Source organism: Cydia pomonella, chromosome 28 (genome assembly GCF_033807575.1).
Source record: "Cydia pomonella isolate Wapato2018A chromosome 28, ilCydPomo1, whole genome shotgun sequence".
NCBI classification, from domain to species: domain Eukaryota; kingdom Metazoa; phylum Arthropoda; class Insecta; order Lepidoptera; family Tortricidae; genus Cydia; species Cydia pomonella.
In genome coordinates this window covers 7,562,497-7,584,531 of record NC_084730.1, presented here as the reverse complement: position 1 = coordinate 7,584,531, position 22,035 = coordinate 7,562,497, and the positions used below count along the sequence as shown (strand labels likewise).

At 37.2% G+C, this 22,035-nt stretch overlaps 1 protein-coding gene across 1 annotated transcript in view; it reads left to right on the top strand.

Moving 5' to 3' along the window:
* LOC133532892 (uncharacterized) overlaps nucleotides 1-22,035 on the top strand; it is a 63,131-nt gene that overhangs the window by 2,193 nt on the left and 38,903 nt on the right. The window contains exons 3-10 of the mRNA XM_061871752.1: nucleotides 123-255; nucleotides 435-542; nucleotides 1,438-1,697; nucleotides 2,645-2,820; nucleotides 3,206-3,303; nucleotides 6,107-6,214; nucleotides 17,625-17,698; nucleotides 18,818-18,968. Of these exons, the coding sequence (XP_061727736.1) occupies nucleotides 123-255; nucleotides 435-542; nucleotides 1,438-1,697; nucleotides 2,645-2,820; nucleotides 3,206-3,303; nucleotides 6,107-6,214; nucleotides 17,625-17,698; nucleotides 18,818-18,968 (1,108 nt within the window). The remainder of the gene's footprint in view (nucleotides 1-122; nucleotides 256-434; nucleotides 543-1,437; nucleotides 1,698-2,644; nucleotides 2,821-3,205; nucleotides 3,304-6,106; nucleotides 6,215-17,624; nucleotides 17,699-18,817; nucleotides 18,969-22,035) is intronic.

The window sequence follows — 22,035 nt, the reverse complement described above, 5'->3', positions numbered from 1 at the left end:
AGAGCCTTCACAAGCTCGCGCCACGGTTCCTAACTCCAGCTCCTCCAGCTCAACCCAATAACAACAGTATATTATTTGTATTATGTATTTTCTTAAAATAAACTTAGACTAATTTGGCACAGAGTGGTTGGTCCACGATGCTTGTCCTGCTCTCTGACCGAGGGCAGCCCCATCCCAGCAAAAGGACATCCCGTGTACACAGTAGCAATGCGGGGTTTGATTGTTACCCTCAGTGGACTTTCAAAGGAATCAAAGGTATGTAAGATATTACTGTGTTTTTTTTTTGGAAAATACTTAAAAGTAGACACAGACAAAGAAGTATTCCATAAAATATTTTTTGTGTATCTAATCTCTCAAATCCCAGTATTCAAAATCCTACAAACCTAATGCTTTGGAAGTCAATGGTTGGTGTTTAATATATTAATAATTTCCAGATAAACATAAAGCAGAAGATAGAATGGATGGGAGGCATATACAGCGCGGTCTTATCGTCAGAGACCACGCATTTGATCGCCAACAACGTGTTCTCCGACAAATACATAGTAAGTTAACATCAACTTTGAAGCATATTAAATATAAACACTTTTTACTGAATAGCTACAAAAATTACAGAATGCTCATCCAAAATTGTCTTCAGCCCAAAAACTAACCTAATTAGCCGGGTCCACACAGAGCGAGCATACGCGCGAGGCAATTTCCTCACGCACAAACCGAGGAAAGCGCACGCGCCGCCTCGGCCGAGGCACGTCTACACTGGCCGGTTTGTGCGTGAGGAAATTGCCTCGCGCGTATGCTCGCTCTGTGTGGACCCGGCTATTCATGTTTTTTTTCTTTTTTTTATATATTATAGGACATTATTAAGTACACAAATTGACTAAGTCCCACAGTAAGCTCAATAAGGCTTGTGTTGAGGGTACTTAAACAACGATATATATAATATATAAATATTTATAAATACTTAAATACATAGAAAACACCCACACATGACTCAGGAACAAATATCCATGCTCATCACACGAATAAATGCCCTTACCAGGATTTGAACCCCGGACCATCAGCTTCATAGGCATGGTCACTACTCACTAGGCCAAACCGGTCGTTAATTTGTTTAAAATCCTACCATTTCATGGTCATGAAATAGTGCTTCGGAAACAAATGCACAAAAACTATACATAGGAATTATACAAACGCTATGGAAGGAGGAATATTGTAATATTGGAAGAGTTCTCTCTGTTTCTTGGACTTCTTCATCTGATTCTGAATTAATAACAATGGGACCAACTGTACTATTTACATTTCAAACAAAAATAATTCTCGAATGAGTTCTAGCTGTCTTTGAGGAATCAAGAAACATACCTTGGAGAAGCTGACATCTATCTTTTTCCTTTTGAAGTTGGTTACCTCTGATGATTTTATTCCAATTACTTCCATTCACAGAAAGCAGCAGAACGCGGAATACCAGTAATGAAAGAATCCTGGGTCACCGCAGTCTGGGACGCCTCTCTCAAACTGGACATCAACGGTGGCTCATCAGAATTCAACGCACACCGCTTGCCTCCATTCGCCAACTTGCAGATCACCACATCGGGATTGAATAGTCATGACAAGAAACTGATTATGAAGCTGGTTAATGCTAATGGAGGTGACTTTTCAAGGGTGTTTTTGAGTCAGACAACTGATGTTTTGGTGCTGACCAAGTAAGTGATTTAAGCATGTTCTGACTTCAAATGTACAAAGAAGGTTTTTCAGGCCAGTAATGAAGGAATCCTGTGTCATCGCTGTCTGGGATGCCTCTCTCAACATCAACGGTGCTTCACCAGAATTTAACACACACCGCTTGCCTGCATTCGCCAACTTGCAGATCACAACGTCGGGGTTGAATAGTCATGACAAGAAGCCGATTATGAATCTGGTTAATGCCAATGGTTTCGAGGGATTCTAGTGCCAGCAGAGCAACCTAGCTATCGGAGTTGATGTAGATTTGTTGGTGTTCTAGGTTTCTATCCAGGTTAATGGCCGCACATTTGTTGATGGCGAAGACTTCTGCCTGGAAGATTGAGGCCTGTGTGCCTGCCCATGCTGACTCTAGCTCTGAGCTTAGATCTCTCATCATACACCCCGCACCAACATCATTGCCTTTCTTGGAACCATCCGTGTACCAAATATGGCTTCCTTCTGTTTTTAAAGAGCTTACCCCTCTGTTGAAAACCTCGTCCAATGTTTATATGGGCTTGTACACAAATCACGCGAGGCTTTTTCGGCAAATGTTTTGGACCCCCCCTCCCCTTTGGTGATATTTGTCGAGGTTCTTGGCTAACCCCCACTCCCCCACATAGCCTCACGTGTATTTTGATTTTATATTTTCATTCGACTTAATTTTAAGATAAATAGTATTGTATAGAGTAAATCTTGTTTATACTCGCTATTTTGAAGTGTAAAGTGAAGATTTATTGAGAAAAAGTCTATGGTAGATATTTTTACTTAGTTTCGTTCACTATAGAAAAGTACACGTGAGGTCTCCTTATATACGGTCTCCATATTGATATATACAGATGATTACTATAACTAGCTTATATCTAAAATAGGCCCTTGAGGCATTGTACCAAGGATGCTGGTCCATTTTAGATTTGATTTTTTTTTTCAGGGACTCGACATCTAGCGAAAAATACAAAGCTGCCATAGAGTTCGGCAAGGTATGCGTGAACCCTCACTGGGTAAAGGATTCCGCAGCTCTGGGCTTCGCTCTCCCAGTGTCGCGGTACAAAGTCACCTCCACTATTACGTCGTCGCCGGTCGGTAACCGACCTGTGCCGGACATGAGTAAGATGTTTTCCAAATTACGTTTCGGTTAAATGCCTAATATCGTTATACAGGTCATAATAAGCAATACTACTCCCAGGGGAATAATAATTTATATTACTCCCCAGGGAGTAATGTACAATATTACTCACTAGGGAGTAATGATTTATGTTACCGTCCAGGAGAATAGCCATTGCCTCTCCAAAGAGTAATTGATATTATTACTCCCTACTGAGTGATAGTCATGATTACTCTCAAGGGAGTAATAGTCAGAGTAAGAATCCAAATTATTCCCAAAAGAGTTATTGCCAGAATAATATTCACTTATTATAAGGGAGTAATAGATAATATTACTCCCTAGGGAGTAACAGCCTTGTTACATAAATATTGTTTTTATTGTTGACAGGTTTAAATCTTACGAGAATAACGAAAGAAGGACAGCCTAATAATTTCGTTGATGAAAGTAAAATGGCGGAATCCATGATGCTATCAGGAACCTCAAAGGTAAAATAGTAAGAGTAAGATATTATCACAGCTGACTGTACCCAAATATAATATCTTTTACAGTACATATGGGGCTACATTTATAGCACTAGTGCGAGAAGTAGCATATTACGTTACTGTGTCGAACATTTAAAGGGCCATATGTACTGTAAAACGTTGTACGATACATGTGCGAATAGGTAATTCGCAACTCGTGTCGATTTAAAACACTCCCTTCGGTCGTGTTTTAATTTATCGCCACTCGTTTCGAATTTCCTATTTTTCGCACTTGTATCGTAATGTACTATTTTGTTTTTTCGTAAACGACTTACGAACTAGGCAAAAAAATCGAAATTATTTTATTAAAAAATCGTGTATAATACAGAGCTTTTCAGTCGAGAACCGTGTTCAGGCAACGATGTTTTTTTTAACTATAAAACCTAAATAAGTAATGAACATTGATAAGTATCTAATAAGGTGTACACATAAAAAAAACCGCAAATCGGTGTACAGTTTAGCCATTTGGCACACGCATACTAGAGGTCAAAATATTTTTTTTGACTCGCAGTTCCTAAAAAAAATCCCTTAGGAGGGGAGTGCTGAGTAATTATTTTTTGTATGGATTTTTTTTTTCAGAAACCTGTCGTGTATCGTGGTATTGTATGAAAGGGCTTTCTGAGGAATCGTTTTTGAAAATTATTTTTGTTTTAGTAAAAAAAATGACTGAAATGTAATAATGTAGTATCTTTCTAGAATCGCCTTCAGAAAGCCCTTTCATACGACACCACACACGATAGGTTTCTGAAAAAAAATGACTCGGCACTCCCTTCTAAGGGATTTTTTTTAGGAACTGCGGGCCAAAGGTTTTGTTTTGACCTCTAGTATGCGTGTACCAAATTGCTAAACTGTACATCAATTTACGGTTTTTCTTTGAAATTGGGCTCTGAAGCCGTACGGCTTCCACTATAAGTAGACAGTACCTGGACGACCGAGCGTTTATAACTATTTATTGTAATATGGTGGTGTGTAGGTGATAATCTTAACTACATTTTTTTACTAAATTAAACTTGTCTAAAACAATAAAAATTAAAAAAATATATATAAACTTGAACATATAAAAAAAAAAAACAAAAGTTAGTCACCGGGCGAGATTCGAACCCGTAACACTCGTTTCTAGCAGTCCGCGTCTTAACCCGCTGGGCCAGACGGACAGTGGCCGGCAAAACGAAATTAGCGACCATATTCTGCGTCGAAAGAAAAACGCATGAAAACTCGAAAACACGCGTTTTCCCAAACATAAGACTAATCTAAATCGATTGTATACCCCCCAAAACTCCCATATACCAAATTTCAGCGAAATCGTTAGAGCCGTTTTCGAAATCACAGAAATATATTTATATATATATATATATATACAAGAATTGCTCGTTTAAAGGTATAAGATAAAGACATAACCAATGAGCGGAATTCTTCATAGCAAAAATCAAACTGTCAGAGGGATTGACCTAACTGTTTTATCGACTTATCGATGTTACGGAATAATATCGCATTAGGTATCCATAATCAACTTAAAAGATTATTATGTAACATTTGACCTCTTTGATAAGCAACTTGCATCTCCGTATTAAAGTAAATCATGTCAGCGTCACATATGTCATTTATGTCACTTGAGTTTTCATGAGTGAATTCCGTGCCATGTTACTAAAATGGTTAATCCTAAAAGAAAACAATAAAAAAATGGATACAGAAAGATTCTTATTTCAGTTTCAAAGAAGATTTTTCCACAATATATTGCTCTAAATGTTACGTTCATTTACATCATAAAAGTATTTTCTGTTTTATTCTTTACTATTATACCAAAATACAGTGGCGGTCAGCTAATTAGGGACACCTGTGTTTCGTTAAGTGACAAATATTTATCGATAAGTCGATAAAACAGTTAGGTCAATCCCTCTGACAGTTTGATTTTTGCTATGAAGAATTCCGCTCATTGGACATAACGCGCGAGCCCCCGCCCGCCCGTCCCCCGTTCTATGGGAGCGCGGCGGCACGTCATTCCTATTTTTTTTAATAGTTTACTACAGCGTATCGAAATAAATTTTACAGTACATATGGTGCTACTTTACCGCACTAGTGCGAGAATTAGCACATTACGTAACTATGTGGAAAATTTAAAGGGCCATATGTACTGTAAAACGTTGTACGATACATATGCCAATAGGTAATTCGCAACTCGTGTCGATTTAAAACACTCCCTTCGGTCGTGTTTTAACTTAACGCCACTCGTTTCGGATTTCCTATTTTTCGCACTTGTATCGTAATGTACTATTACAGTACATATGGTTCTACTTTACCGCACTAGTGCGATTATTAGCACATTACGTAACTATGTCGAAATTTTAAAGGGCCATATGTACTGTAAAACGTTGTACGATACATGTTTCGAATTTCCTATTTTTCGAACTTGTATCGTAATGTACTATTACAGTACATATGGGGCTACTTTATAGCACTAGTGCGAGAAGTAGCATATTACGTTACTGTGTCGAACATTTAAAGGGCCATATGTACTGTAAAACGTTGTACGATACATGTGCGAATAGGTAATTCGCAACTCGTGTCGATTTAAAACACTCCCTTCGGTCGTGTTTTAATCTATCGCCACTCGTTTCGAATTTCCTATTTTTCGCACTTGTATCGTAATGTACTATTATAGTTGAGTTTGGAGCCCATACATAAAAAGTATGCAATTATAGTTTAGTATACGAAATCTTAATTCAAACATTACAGTCGACGAATAGAAAAAAATATAACTTTTTTTCAGTTGCAAGAGTCCAAGAGAGATTCAAATGTGGATGAAATTCAGAAAGCGTTCGAAGCTTTTGACGTCGCAGCCATCAAAAAGGCAGGCCCTATTTTTGATGGATTTTGTGTAAGTAAACATTCTTTTGCATTCATTCATTATCTGTTTATGACATAGCTTTGTCATACCTACCAATTTATTTTAGTTTAGCTTAGTATTTCTATTTTAATCTCATTTGTTTTTAGGGTTCCGTAGCCAAATGGCAAAAAACGGAACCCTTATAGATTCATGTCCGTCTGTCTGTCCGATTCTGTCACAGCCACTTTTTTCCGAAACTATAAGATCTATATTGTTCAAACTTAGTAAGTGGATGTATTCTATGAACCGCATTAAGATGTTCACACAAAAATAGAAAAAAAACAATAAATTTTGGGGGTTCCCCATACTTAGAACTGAAACTCAAAAAATCTTTTTTCATCAAAGCCATACGTGTGGGGTATCTATGGATAGGTCTTCAAAAATGATATTGAGGTTTCTAATATCATTTTTTTCTAAAATGAATAGTTTGCGCGAGAGACACTTCCAAAGTGGTAAAATGTTGAACAAGATCTAGTAAGTAGATTTTTTTTAATACGTCTTAAATGGTACGGAACCCTTCATGCCCGAGTCAGACTCGCACTTGGCCGCTTTTTATTTCCATTATGTCATTGTTTCTATTAGGATTATTAAAATTTTATGCATGTACCTGATGTACTCTACTAGTAAATGTAAATTACAAACATTTTGCATGTTGGCTTTATGTCGACTGAATACTGATACTAAAACTGTTTGAAGACCTAATCGTAACGTATTCTGGCAAATAAATATTTCTATTTCTATTGCTTATCCTTTATTTCCTTGTGTATTTATACACCGTGTTTTTTTGATTTGCGTTAATTTCGAGGGTGCACTACTGAGCTTAAATTAAGTAACTTTCTCAAAGACACCGATATTCTAATTAACTCCATTTCGGAGATAATCAATCATTAATTTTTATCTTATAAGGCCCTTACGAGCGTGTACACTTGCCTTAGGGCCTGTTTACTTATTGATTAGTGTTTAGTGCGAGTTCATACATTTGCTACTAAACGTAAGTACTATCTCGGACGATCGACGTTCGAAATGACATTGATATGTCACAGGTTTCAATTGTTTGGTTGAGTTAAATGTAATGCCCGTGTTACAACAACGCTATATGCAACATTTAGTTACTTTTTATAAAAATAAAAATAGTAAAAAAAACAAAAATTTTTTTTTTTTGAAAATTAACTATGCCATTTAGTTTCTGTAAACGTACTTACCCCCCCCCCCCCCCCGTACCCCGAAGTTAACGAAATTCAATAAAAACACGGTGTATAATTTATACTTACTAACATGTAGCGATAATGACACGGCATTATAGTACATTACGATACAAGTGCGAAAAATAGGAAATTCGAAACGAGTGGCGATAAATTAAAACACGACCGAAGGGAGTGTTTTAATTCGACACGAGTTGCGAATTACCTATTCGCACATGTATCGTACAACGTTTTACAGTACATATGGCCCTTTAAATGTTCGACACAGTAACGTAATATGCAAATTTTCGCACTAGTGCGGTAAAGTAGCACCATATGTACTGTAAAGAATATTTTATGGAATTTTAATATTCTGAAATAAAGATAATCACGAGTTGGAGTTGTATAAGTTGAAATTTTCACAGATGATGTATCTCTGTTGCCTCTGTAACAACAAATATTAAAAAGTACGGAACACTCGGTGGGCGAGTCCGACTCGCACTTGTCCGGTTTTTTATTGAAGTGAAACTTTTTTATGCGAATTGCAACAAGGTTGCGTTAAACGTTTAACGCTATAATCGGTAACATAAAGTACTACATAAAAACAGTCTTTATTTATTCATAAAGTTAAATTTGGCAGATGTTAATGTTAATCTAAAAAGACTAAAATCTAAAAAGTCAAATTATCCTTCATGGTTTAGCCATGCACTTATAAAAGTACTGGGGGAGAAAAATAAAATTCGGCTTAGGTATCGTAAATATCAAAACCCTCGTGACGAAATTGAGTTCAAACTCCTCCGTTGTCGGTGCCATAAGCTGTATGATGAATGCTACAAATATTATAAACAAACCGTTGAAGGAAACATTCCAAATAACCCTAAGGCATTTTGGAGTTTTATTAAAAACAAAAGAGGTGGTCGGTCTACTCTCCCTGCGAAGATGCATCTGAAAGACGATATAGCCGAAAGTGGACTAAATATAGCTAATCTATTTGCTAAACACTTTTCGTCCGTATATACATCAAAGAACTCTAGTAACGTGGTAACGGATGAATCGAGTACAAGTTCTAAATTTATTAACAAAATACACCTGACCGAATCAGAAATACTACGGGCTATCAAAAAACTCGACTGTTCAAAAGGTGCAGGACCCGATGGCATACCCCCTATATTCGTGAAACGGTGTGGACCGGCTTTAGCATTTCCACTCTATCTGATCTTTAATCAGTCACTCACAGAAGGCTGCTTTCCTGATGCGTGGAAAGAGGCTCGAATTGTGCCAGTATACAAGAAAGGCGACGAAGCTGATATGCAAAACTATCGCCCGATTTCAATCCTGTCGTGTTTCTCGAAGCTATTCGAGTCCCTTATTGTGCCTATACTATCAGGATTGGCGGAATCCAGTCTGTCAGATCATCAACATGGGTTCAGACCTGGTCGATCAGTGGCGACTAATCTCGTGCCTTTTGTTACTGATCTATGCCAGCAGCTTGATAGAGGATCCCAAGTAGACACTATATACACTGATTTCAGTAGCGCGTTTGATAAAGTTGATCACGCAATCCTACTGAAAAAGCTGAACCTTTTCGGTGTAGGATATGATTGGTTGAGATGGTTTGAGTCGTATCTCACTAACAGGCCGCAGTGTGTTGTTGTTCACGGCTACAAATCATTTACTTATTATGCCGAATCGGGAGTTCCGCAGGGGTCGCATTTGGGACCGGTGCTTTTCTTAATATTCATTAACGATATCACAGGCCATATAAAACACTCCAACTATTCACTTTACGCAGATGACCTAAAAATCTATAAATCTGTGTCCTGCGAGTCGGATGCCAAAATGCTTCAAAACGACCTAAGTAACGTAATGTCCTGGTGCAATAAGAATGGAATGACTCTAAACGTGAAGAAGTGCTTTTTTATAAAGTATTGCAGAAAGAAAAAACCGCTTGTGACTAAGTACGAGATAGGCGGCGTCGAGTTAAGGGAAGTTGCTGAAATGAGAGACCTTGGTGTTATACTCGACAGTGAATTGAAATTCCATGCACACATTGATGCAGTAGTTAAAAAGGCTGCACAAATGCTTGGCTTTATAAGGAGAAACTCTAATGGTTTTAGACATCAACAAACTAAAATTATTCTATATAACACCCTTGTACGCAGCCATCTAGAATCCGCCTCAATTGTCTGGAGTCCATACTATCATGTTCACTCACAGCGTATTGAAAGTATACAGAGAGCATTTACAAGACATCTTGCGTTTCATACCCCTGGATTTTCACATAGAAATACCTATGACTGCCGGCTTGCTAGATACAAAATGCACAGCTTACGCGATCGGCGCCGAATGCTAGACCTGTGCTTCCTACACAAGGTAGTCAACGGACAGGTAAACAGCAGCAAACTACTTGAGAAAATCTCGTTAACTACACCCTACAACTACCCACGGCGGCCTATAGTTAAACCCTTTTCTATACCGGCTACCAGGACAAACATTGGTCTGCAAGCCCCCATGGTACGAATATGCTCGAGTTACAACAGTCTTACAACCCACAAAAATCTCGTTGACATCTTTCATGACCGTCTAGCCACATTTAAATCTAAGATATTGCCGAAACAAAAATAATAATTAGTTTCAAATTTCAAATTTAAATTAAATTATTCTGTGTTAAATTATATATTAGTATTAGTATTTATTTGTAAAATTGTAAATAATGTACATATAGTAGTTAATTGTTTTATAAGTCTTATAAATGTAATGTTATAAAATGTAATGTCCCATAGTTCTTATGTCGTTCCCTATATCATGCTTGGACAACGCTATGTACTCCATAATTGTCGTATTATATCAGGTGAAGTACTTTAAGATTATTGTGATGTAACATATGTAATATATACGATGTGGTTGTACTTAATAAATAATAAAAAAAAAAAATAAAAAAAATAATGTTATTTTAAGTGACGTTTCACTTCTTCCGCGCGGAGGGACTCCACGCACAATTTTTTTTTATGCTGCAGTAGGTTCAGAAAATGGAGTTTTTAAAAAGTCGTTGCGCTTTTTTGTATCTCAATACGGCTACCATAAATTTAATTAGCAATCTAGAGGCTACCTAAAGGTTGTCTGGAAGAGATCGCTTTTTAGCGATAAGACCGCCTGTTGTTTACCTCTTCTTTATGTGTTGTATTATTTGTACTGTTTCTGTATTGAGGTGTGCAATAAAGAGTATTTGTATAGTATTGTATTGTAGAGGCTTTTCTCGAGGACTTTATTGATTCGAATCCTGATTTAGTGACTTTCACTCGATAGAAAAAAATCACGAACATGGGTCTAAAATGCACTTTAAAATTTTGTAACAAATCCTCGAAAGCTACAAATTTGAAAATTGCTTCTGAACACCGGCAATATCATTTTTGAATCGTTCCACTGATAACTTTTTTATTTATTTAAACGTAAAATAAATATATAAAATAAAATTTTATAAAAAATAATGTATGTGAACTATATACATAAACGCAATATTTTATCGACAGAATCGCAATTTTCTTGTTTTCCATATATTAAAACGGTTTCATCTAAATCATAGTACAGTCGCCATCAGATATTTCTATGCATCCAAGGTGCCCAAATATATCTGAGCAATACTAAATTTCAATAAATTCTGCACACTGCAAATGCCATATTCATCTGAACTGTTGGAATGGCAAAAAAATTTGAGCATGTATTTTTTCAATAAATTCTTAGCATACTTCCAGTCAAAAATATCTGATCATGTAAAATGTCAATTGTATCTAAGCAATAACTCAATAAGAACGTTCACAAAGATCTGCGCATTAAAGCAAAACATGCCTTTAGCCTTTGTGTTAAGGTTAAATATTAGAACAATAAATGAAATTTTTGACACCTATAAATATGTACAAAATTTGTTCAAAGTTCGGAAATCGAAATTATGCGTTTTCACTTCGTTATCGAGTGGACATAAGGGTGTTATGAGCGTGGCAAAGTAGTTTTGATTGATACTTGATAAATATGCGTGATTCCGCCAATCGTTGTCAAACTTGTCATAATCGAAATGTATTGAACGGTTTAGATAAACTACGAGTATTATTTAATGAATAATATATAATTAATAAATGATTTACGAATAAATGGGTTCAATATTAAATACTACGAAGTTATCATCATCATCATGAGCCAAATAACGTGAACTGATGGATACAGGCCTCCTCCATGCAGTTTTATGGAGGGAAATGGCATAATCGCCGCGTTTGGCAGGCGGGTTGGCAATCGCAGTCAGATGGCTTTTGTTCCACGAAGTGTGCTGCTGCCTGCCCTCCGGTCTACAGTCCCTTAAGCCACTATTTCGCATTTCCGATTTAGGAAGCCAATTTAGAAAATTAGGATGTGAAATAGCTGATTGGGGTGAAGGAGAGGTCGAGGGAGGCAAGTTAAACCAAACCAAGGTAAAATAATAAAGAAAAAGTGGCGTGATTTTACTGAGGGCCGGGACATTAAATTACTTTACATAAAGTTAGAAAAATGTGTTTTTAATCACTGATCACAGATCATAATATTTTTCTGTGTATACTTAGACTACGGTGACTGCCTAGCTGGGCCGTGTGCTTGTTTTCCACCGTCATAGTATAGAAATCGCCAAGTTATTTTGAACGTATTTAAATCTATTTTTAGGTTCCATTTTGCAATTTATGCTACGGTACCCAAAAAACAGGAAGTTTGTTTCAGAAAACATGATGCTCTGGCGGGAAAGACCGAATCTGCGGTTTGCTTTTGAAAAAGCTGTTGGTATAATTTAGTTACTCAAACTCAACACGCCAAGCAGTTCTTAACAAAGACGCTAGTATTGGGAGTAGTTATTACGTTGAATGGTATGGTATATATGTGGTCAGGCAACATTGATTGGGGCAGTTTCCTGCAATTTAGACTTGTCAAAACTATGAATGTACGAAGTAGGTATTAGTTTATTTTATCCTATCTGAAAAGGCACTTGAAAATCGTGTCTAATCAACACATTTCTGCGACTATGCTCTACTATAAGTGCTACTTTAATGACACCTAAGTTTCAGCGGCCAGCATTTGACTTATACATATAGTTATTATTTTATTATTATTTATTTATTAGCTTGAAAAAGATACAGCTTACACAAATAAAGGGTCCCACAAAACAGTTTTCACGGTTTGACTGTGGGATTAAGTTGACTTAACCAATTAGAGAAGACTGTTAGTAATTTGTCTTTGATTTGAAAACTCCTTTGCATACTCTTAATAGTCTAATCGTTTTTCCATATTTAATATTGTCAATTTTATTCAATTGTCTTCTTTCATTTCTGTCAGATTTCAATAATCTGCAGCTTTTGTGAAATACATTTGCGATTTTAAATTGAATAATGGCATATCCGTATCGTATTGACAACGATGTTAAAAAGAAAATAATAGATTTGAAAACTGATGGCTTACCCGTTACTGATATTGCCAACGAACTCGGAATAGCAGTAAGTACTTTGAAATCGTTTTCTATTTTATCTACCGCTATAAAGAAGACTGGTATTAAAAATATGTGTTTTTTTACAGAGAAACACCGTCTATTTATGGTTAGAAAGGTTCCAGCAGGAAGCTGGACTAAGCAACCACGTGTCATTTGGGCGTCCAAGGTCGACAACGCGTCTCCAAGACGTAAATATGTTAGAAAAGGCCCGGAACGAACGTTTCATTAATACCACCCAGTTTTCTGGTGAATTCAATGTCTCAAGTAGTACAATACGAAGACGGCTCAAAGAAGGAGGTTTACAAAACCGAGTGCCTGCGCGGAAGCCAGCTCTTACCCAAAGACATATGGATGAAAGGCTGCAGTTTGCAGTCTCCAATCGCAATAAAAACTTCGATGATGTCCTTTTTATGGACGAAAAGGTGTTTTGTTCGTCTGACAATGGCAGGTTAACACTATGGAGGCCAGATAATACTCGATACCATGCACGACATGTAGTACCTGATAGACTTAGCGGACGGATAACTATTGGCTTCTGGGGTTGGATGTCGAAGGAAAGACCCGGAGAGCTTGTCGAAATAACTGGGCGGATGAATGCCAAGGATTATGTGGAAATACTCGAAGATTCATTCCTGCCCAGTGTAGACATATGTTATCCGAACCGTCGTGTGACATTTATGCAAGACAATAGCTCTGTTCACAACTCTCGGCTAGTGCAAGCATGGCTTCATGAACACAGAGAGACAATTACACGAATCAAAATGCCCGCGAAAAGTCCAGATCTCAACCCAATAGAGAATTTGTGGGGGAAAATGGTCCAGGAGTGGGATACTGACCAGTGTAGGACGAAAGAACAATTAAGACGACATGCACTCGCTGTGTGGGAGTCTTTCAGGGGCCGCGATTACTGTGCGAAACTTGTGGGCTCCATGCAACACCGGCTGAGGGCGGTGAGGAATGCTGATGGTGGTTACACTAAATACTGAAGACAATTTTAATAAAATACGAGTATGTATACATTAAGTTTTAGTACTCGGTACTTAGAAATTATAATAAATAAAATTAATTGATAGTTTTATTCCAATGTTAGTTGGTCTTGACCAACCCTTAACCCTTGGCTTAGGAGTTTCAAAATGTAGAGCGGTATCGAATTTAGTGCGAAACCACTCTTACTTAAATACTAACTACCTTATAAAGATGCCTGTCCACTGCATTCGAGTGATAAAAAAATAACCAAACGAATACATACAATGCAAATATTATTTACGAGCAGCCCGTCCCGTTTCGCAGGGTTCACGGCAATTTTTAGTACGGATCCCTAATATCTAATTAGTTTCAATTTTAGGTGCACACAACTTAATTGTCAAATAAAAGTTAAATCGGTGGTCAGGTGTGTGACGACAATTAAGCATGAAATCTTTATGAGGGTCAACTTTATTCACGAATTTATAGTACAATAACGCATAATGTTTATGAATTAAGCACAAAAAAGTAGTTTAAATTTAAAGCTTAATTGTCGTCACAACACTTTACCACCGATTTAACCTTTTTTTGACAGCTAAGCTAATTGGGTGACCCTGAAAGTGAAAAAGCCCTAATATGTATAGCCTATGATACTCGCAAAGAGTGTAGCTTACCAACGGTGAAAGAATTTTTCAAATTGAAATAGAAATAGAAACATTTATTGCAAACCATGGTACATACAGTAGTTACAAATATAAATAATTATATATTTTGCACAAAAGCTAAACATAATGAAAATTATTTCTAAAAGCGGCCAAGTGCGAGTCGGACTCGCGCATGAAGGGTTCCGTACCATTTAAGACGTATTAAAAAAAAATCTACTTGCTAGATCTTGTTCAACATTTTACCACTTTGGACACACATTTTACCACTTTGGGACTGTCTCTCGCGCAAACTATTCAGTTTAGAAAAAAATGATGTTAGAAACCTAAATATCATTTTTGAAGACCTATCCATAGATACCCCACACGTATGGGTTTGATGAAAAAAATTTTTTTTTAATTTATTGACGTATTAAAAAAAAACTATTCACTAGATCTCGTTCAAACCAATTTTCGGTGGAAGTTTGCATGGTAATGTATATCATATATTTTTTTTAGATTTTTCATTCTGTTATTTTAGAAGTTACAGGGGGGGGGACACACATTTTTTCACTTTGGAAGTGTCTCTCGCGCAAACTATTCAGTTTAGAAAAAAATGATATTAGAAACCTAAATATCATTTTTGAAGACCTATCCATAGATACCCCACACGTATGGGTTTGATGAAATTTTTTTTTTTTTTTTAATTTTTATGACGTATTAAAAAAAAACTACTTACTAGATCTCGTTCGAACCAATTTTCGGTGGAAGTTTGCATGGCAATGTATATCATATATTTTTTTTAGATTTTTCATTCTGTTATTTTAGAAGTTACAGGGGGGGGGACACACATTTTTTCACTTTGGAAGTGTCTCTCGCGCAAACTATTCAGTTTAGAAAAAAATGATATTAGAAACCTAAATATCATTTTTGAAGACCTATCCATAGATACCCCACACGTATGGGTTTGATGAAAAAAATTTTTTTTTTAAATTTTTATGACGTATTAAAAAAAAACTACTTACTAGATCTCGTTCGAACCAATTTTCGGTGGAAGTTTGCATGGCAATGTATATCATATATTTTTTTTTGATTTTTCATTCTGTTATTTTAGAAGTTACGGGGGGGGGACACACTTTTTACCACTTTGGAAGTGTCTCTCGCGCAAACTTTTCAGTTTAGAAAAAAAATGATATTAGAAACCTCAATATCATTTTTAAACACCTATCCATAGATACCCCACACGTATGAGTTTGATGAAAAAAGATTTTTTGAGTTTCAGTTCTAAGTATGGGGAACCCCCAAAATTTATTGTTTTTTTTCTATTTTTGTGTGAACATCATAATGCGGTTCATAGAATACATCTACTTACCAAGTTTGAACAGTATAGCTTTTATAGTTTCGGAAAAAAGTGGCTGTGACAGAATCGGACAGACAGACGGACATGACGAATCTATAAGGGTTCCGTTTTTTGCCATTTGGCTACGGAACCCTAAAAATAGAATCACATGGCACCCTGGTAAGGTATGGCAAGTATTCTTGCTACAGTTAGTCCAGTATTTTCGGAGCCTATTCAATACAAACAAACAAATCTTTCTTCTTTCTACTATTAGTATATATAGTACAGTCGCCATTAGATATATGTGAGCTTTTTTTAGAAGTACTCATAAATATCTGAACACGTCTCTATTTCCAAAGCGTTAGAGTCCATGTTCAGATATTTATGAGCACCCTGATAGCTCAGATGTATCTGATGGCGACTGTACTAGCGGCCCGTCCCGGCGTCGCACGGATCGTAGCTTTCCAATGGTGAAAGAGTTTTTGAAATCGGCACAGCAGTTTTTAAGTTTATTCATTACTAAACGTATACAAATCTAAAAACATAAATCTAACAATTATACGACGTAAGGCATATAATATACAGTATATTCTTCTCAAATGAACAGATATGTGTGAACGCCTTTGTTGCTTAGATACGTTTGGTATTTTGTTCGATCAGATATTTTTGACTGGACGTATGCAAAGAAATTATTGAAAAACAGCATGCTCAGATGTTTATGGCATTGCAGTAGTTGCGATATAAATGGCATTTGGAGAGTGCAGAATTTATAGAAATTTAGTCTTGCTCAGAAATATTTGGACACCTTGGCCGCTCCGATATATCTGATGGCGACTGTACAAAGAGTGGGGAAGTACGTTATCTTCATACAACCGCACCGCGCGCGGCGTGGATGTGTTCGCCATAGTATCTATGCGTCGCCGCACGCACACTCAGACAAAATCTCGACCCGTGTCTCAGTGCGCCAGTGGGGGCTTTTTATTTATTTATTTAATCTTTATTGCACAAAAGAAAAACAATCTTATAGTACAAAAGGCGGACTTAATGCCACGAGGCATTCTCTACCAGTCAACCTTAAGGCTATGCAGAGAGGTTGTGAGCGGTGCTACAATTACAATAGCAAAACAAATCAAACAATAATACATATAATGACATAGTACCTGGGCGACCGAACATTGCTCGGTTATAACTTTTATTGTAATATGATGGTGTATAGGTGATAATCTTATCTAAATTTTTTTACTAAATTAAACTTGTCTAAAACAATAAAAATTAAAAAATTATATATAAACTTGAACATATAAAAGAAAAAAAGTTAAGTCATCGGGCGAGATTCGAACCCGTAACACTCGTTAAGCAGTCCGCGTCTTAACCCGCTGGACCAGACGGACAGTGGCCGGTAACACGAAATTAGCGACCATATTCTGCGTCGAAAGAAAAACGCATGAAAACTCGAAAACACGCGTTTTCCCAAGCATAAGACTAATCTAGATCGATTGTATACCCCCAAAAACCCCCATATACCAAATTTCAGCGAAATCGCTAGAGCCGTTTTCGAGATCACAGAAATATATATATATATATATATACAAGAATTGCTCGTTTAAAGGTATAAGATAAGATACATACAAATATAATACACACATATACTATATATATAAAGACGAAACATATGTGATTATTCAAGTAAATTTGTAAGAATATCCCTATAATATTTATTTATTTATTAATATTAACATCACTATTTGAAATTAATTGATTATCTTTCGGAATACAGATTTGGGTCAGTGGTCTGGACGGGATGCCTCGCGAGCGTGCTTGGGCGTGCGTTTCGAAAGCTGGAGGCACGAGGTAAGGGTCTAGCCGCAATCCTATAGTGAAACTGCCCCTGGCTGAAATGTATACCTTTCTTAGAAGCGTTAATTGGTCTTATTATAAGATATCATTTTACAATATTTCAAGCCTGGAATCCCCTTGGTTTGGATAAAAAAAATATATATATATAAAATCTTTTTAATTTGTCTAAGCTAAACTAATGGTTAGATTTCTTTGAAATTCGGATTATACATGGCACTAATAGCAATACATTTTCAAAAAAAAATCTAGGTTCTAACTTATTTACAAAGGCCTAAAAAAATTTTTTTTTTGTTTAATTTTTTTTTATTATTATTTACAAGAGGGCGACAACCTCAATTTTTAGGTATTTAATGCACAATACAATATTGTATGAAATATATTTTTTTCATAAAAATCCATCTGGGGCAACAAGGTAAAAATGTCTTATTAATGCAGGCCATTCGACTTAAGGCGTCTGTAGGTTACACATTGGGCCAACGTACTTGGCTCATTGTGTACTTCCGCCTTTACAACCATTTAGTAGGTATTAACGAGCAGCAGCTAGTCTGTGAACCTTTATACCTTTATATTCATAGATAGTACAAAAACATGAGAAAATTAATAAATATACACACGACGAAAATTAACGCATCGCAATTTCCGCAATGCAATTTCTATCAAAGACTGACTACAGCGGAAACAAGTTACAACTTGCACCGCGCACGCACGCGCGCGTTAGAATTTACTTCATTTTAGGTAAAACTGCTAACCGAATATTCGGCTATTCGGCCGATGGCTCCGCCGGATATTCGGCATTCGGCCAAGCCGCTATTCGTTGCATCTCTAATGTCATAGTTTTTTAATAATAATACTAAATAGTGTAAGCAAATAATGCAAAAAAAAAGTAAGCAAGAAAAAAAAATACCTAAATTAATGTCAGAGTGATGGGTAATGTTTCATGACATGCCTGGCAACACTTTATTTAGAAAGTGGTAGGGATAAGCGGAAGCTTAAGAACATCTTGATGTTGACGGGTTGAGAAAAGTTAAAGAGGCACTTCCATTTTATAATTAGAGCAATAGGATATATTTATAATACTAGTTAAAAGTTATGACAGTTTTACCTCGTGTTCAGGTACGACGGGCCGAATTCAAGAGTAACGCACGCTGTGTCGTGGGGCGCGGCGGCGGCGGCGGCGGCGGCCGCGCTGCCCGCCGTGCCGCTGCTGTCGCCGCTGTGGCTCGTGCGGAGCGTCGAGGCCGGAAGGGTGTTGGACGAGGCCGAGGTATTCTATTTACCCCGTGTTCAGGTACGACGGGCCGAATTTAAGAGTAACGCACGCCGTGCCGCTGCTGTCGCCGCTGTGGCTCGTGCGGAGCGTCGAGGCCGGGAGCGTGTTGGACGAGGCCGAGGTATTCTATTTACCCCGTGTTCAGGTACGACGGGCCGAATTTAAGAGTAACGCACGCCGTGCCGCTGCTGTCGCCGCTGTGGCTCGTGCGGAGCGTCGAGGCCGGGAGGGTGTTGGACGAGGCCGAGGTATTCTATTTACCCCGTGTTCAGGTACGACGGGCTGAATTCAAGAGTAACGCACGCTGTGTCGTGGGGCGCGGCGGCGGCTCGTGCGGAGCGTCGAGGCCGGGAGGGTGTTGGACGAGGCCGAGGTATTCTATTTACCCCGTGTTCAGGTACGACGGGCCGAATTTAAGAGTAACGCACGCTGTGCCGCTGCTGTCGCCGCTGTGGCTCGTGCGTAGCGTCGAGGCCGGGAGGGTGTTGGACGAGGCCAAAGTATTTACATTTCTTTTTTCAGGTTTCGATTTAAAGGATAAGACAAACAATGAACCGTTATTCGTTTTGAAAACAGCGATTGATAATAAACATAGATGACGAACTAGCTCTGTAAAATGACCCCACACATATTGTGCCGAAGCGGGCGGGGCGTCAACTTTGTGCCGATGAGCTATTTAGTTCGCAAATGGCGGCCCATTGTCACAGTCGTAGTAAGAAGTATTAAAATTATATCTTTAATAAAAGAAATATGCCTTATTGTGCGGATAAATGATGTGCTAGTCGTTCCAACAAACACTGGAAAAAATATGGGATTACCATTCACGTATAGTTTAGCTAGGATCATATTATTTTCATTTCTCTTGATCAAAACAGATTTTCTATGGGGATGATGTTATGCATTTTAAACAATCGTTGATATTAAGAAACTTTCATTTTAAATTGTGCAGGTTGTAGTTTTGATAATTTAAATTCGTGATAGTAAATACGAATCGTCGTTGTAGGTGGCGCTTTTTATGTGTACATTTTTACTAAGTCCTGGTATCTCGGTGCTATTTATAACTTTTCGTTAAATTCGCGAACGGCTGGACCGATTTGGCTAATTTTGATATTGGAATATTTCTAGGTCCAGGGACGGTTTGAACGGTGAAAAAATATGGAAAGAATGCGAGGAAAATAGTAAAAACAATAATGATATTTTCCCATACAAACTGTTCCTACGACGTTTTCAATACGATTTCTGCATGTTTGCTCTGATCAAGATTAAAATGGAAATCCAAGATGGCGGGCGTTTTTTTTTTTCATGTTTGATCTAAAATTCGTTATAAAGGTCCTCTCAGATCCTCAGATATCGATTTTCGTCTTGATCGGATGAAAAATTCTGAAATTCAAACCTGCGGATTTTTTTTTATTTTGATTTCAAATTCATAATAAAAGGCCTCTCAGATCCTCAGATATCGGTTTTCATCTTGATCAGAGCAAAATTTAAAAATCCCAAATGCCAGCTGTTTTTTTCCGATTTTGACCATTCAAATTTACATTAATTTCTATCAGACATATTTTTGTGCCACTTATAAACTAAATATCACAGGTGCCCATAAGATGAACGATACAATGTATTAATTGGTTCGGAGGCCTAAATGCCTTTAAACACGTGCGACAAACGAACAAATAACAAGCCTGTATATTAATACACTTTAAAATAAAATAATAAATTATCATACAAAAATATTGCATTTAAAACGTTCTATATCGCATGAAACCGTCTACTTCGAGTTGGTTTCCATTGTCATGTATTTTCAAGTGTCAACGCTACAGCCAATCACAGCGCCTTATTTTATAATGCACCAATCGTAGTTTGGGTGGTTTAAATTGACTAATCATGGTCAAACGAAGTTACGTCGAAGAAAACAAGACCCGAGTTGCAATTGGTCCGTTATAAGTACTGCGTGTTTTAATAGTGGGGCCACTTTTACGCTGATATTTTGTTCGCTGTTTGAAAATAATAAAATAAAGATAAGCTAATTAGTTGTCTATTGTAAAAAAGTGTTACTCATAGTGTTGTGTTCCAGCCGGTAAGGTTGCCTGAGCTCAACGAGGGTGCGGAGTGCTAGGGTCGGCAATGCGCATGTAACTCCTCTGGGGTTGCAAGCGGGCCGTATGGTTGTTTGCCACCGACGTTGTATAAAAAAAAGAGCTTAAGTGATTTCTTACATGTACAAAAAGCTAAGGTAATATTGTGTGTGTGTATTAAAGTTCAATGTCAAATGACATCACTAGGCATCGGAGTTTTTGTCGCATGGTAAGACTAATAGCGAGCTATGGAGTCGACATTAGCAATAAAATTAAACTCATATTCATACTCATTAAAAAGCGCTGGTGGCCTAGCGGTAAGAGCGTGCGACTTGCAATCCGGAGGTCGCGGGTTCAAACCCCGGCTCGTACCAATGAGTTTTTCGGAATTTATGTACGAAATATCATTTGATATTTACCAGTCGCTTTTCGGTGAAGGAAAACATCATGAGGAAACCGGACTAATCCCAACAAGGCCTAGTTTATCCTCTGGGTTGGAAGGACAGATGGCAGTCGCTTTCGTAAAAACTAGTGCCTACGCCACATCTTGGGATTAGTTGTCAAGCGGACCCCAGGCTCCCATGAGCCGTGGCAAAATGCCGGGACCACGCGAGGAAGAAGAAGATTCATACTCATTAATCTATTTAATTACTGATTTTGATTTTATAGTCAAGGACACGAATGTTAACGAGTTTGTAAACGACCCTTTAATTTTGTCTTTCAAAACACAAATATAACAAATAAGAATAATGACCATTTTTTTGTATTGATTAATTTATTTATATTCATAACGTTTTTACCTCTTTTATTATACAAATTAGATTTTTTTAGAAATTTCTTAATATAATTATTACAAAAATGATGATTATTCTTATTTCTCATATATATATTCAAAGATAAAATAAAGGATCGTTTACAAACTCGTCAACGTTCTTGTCCTTGATTATAAAATTAAAATCAGTAGTTAAATAGACCAATGAGTATGAGTA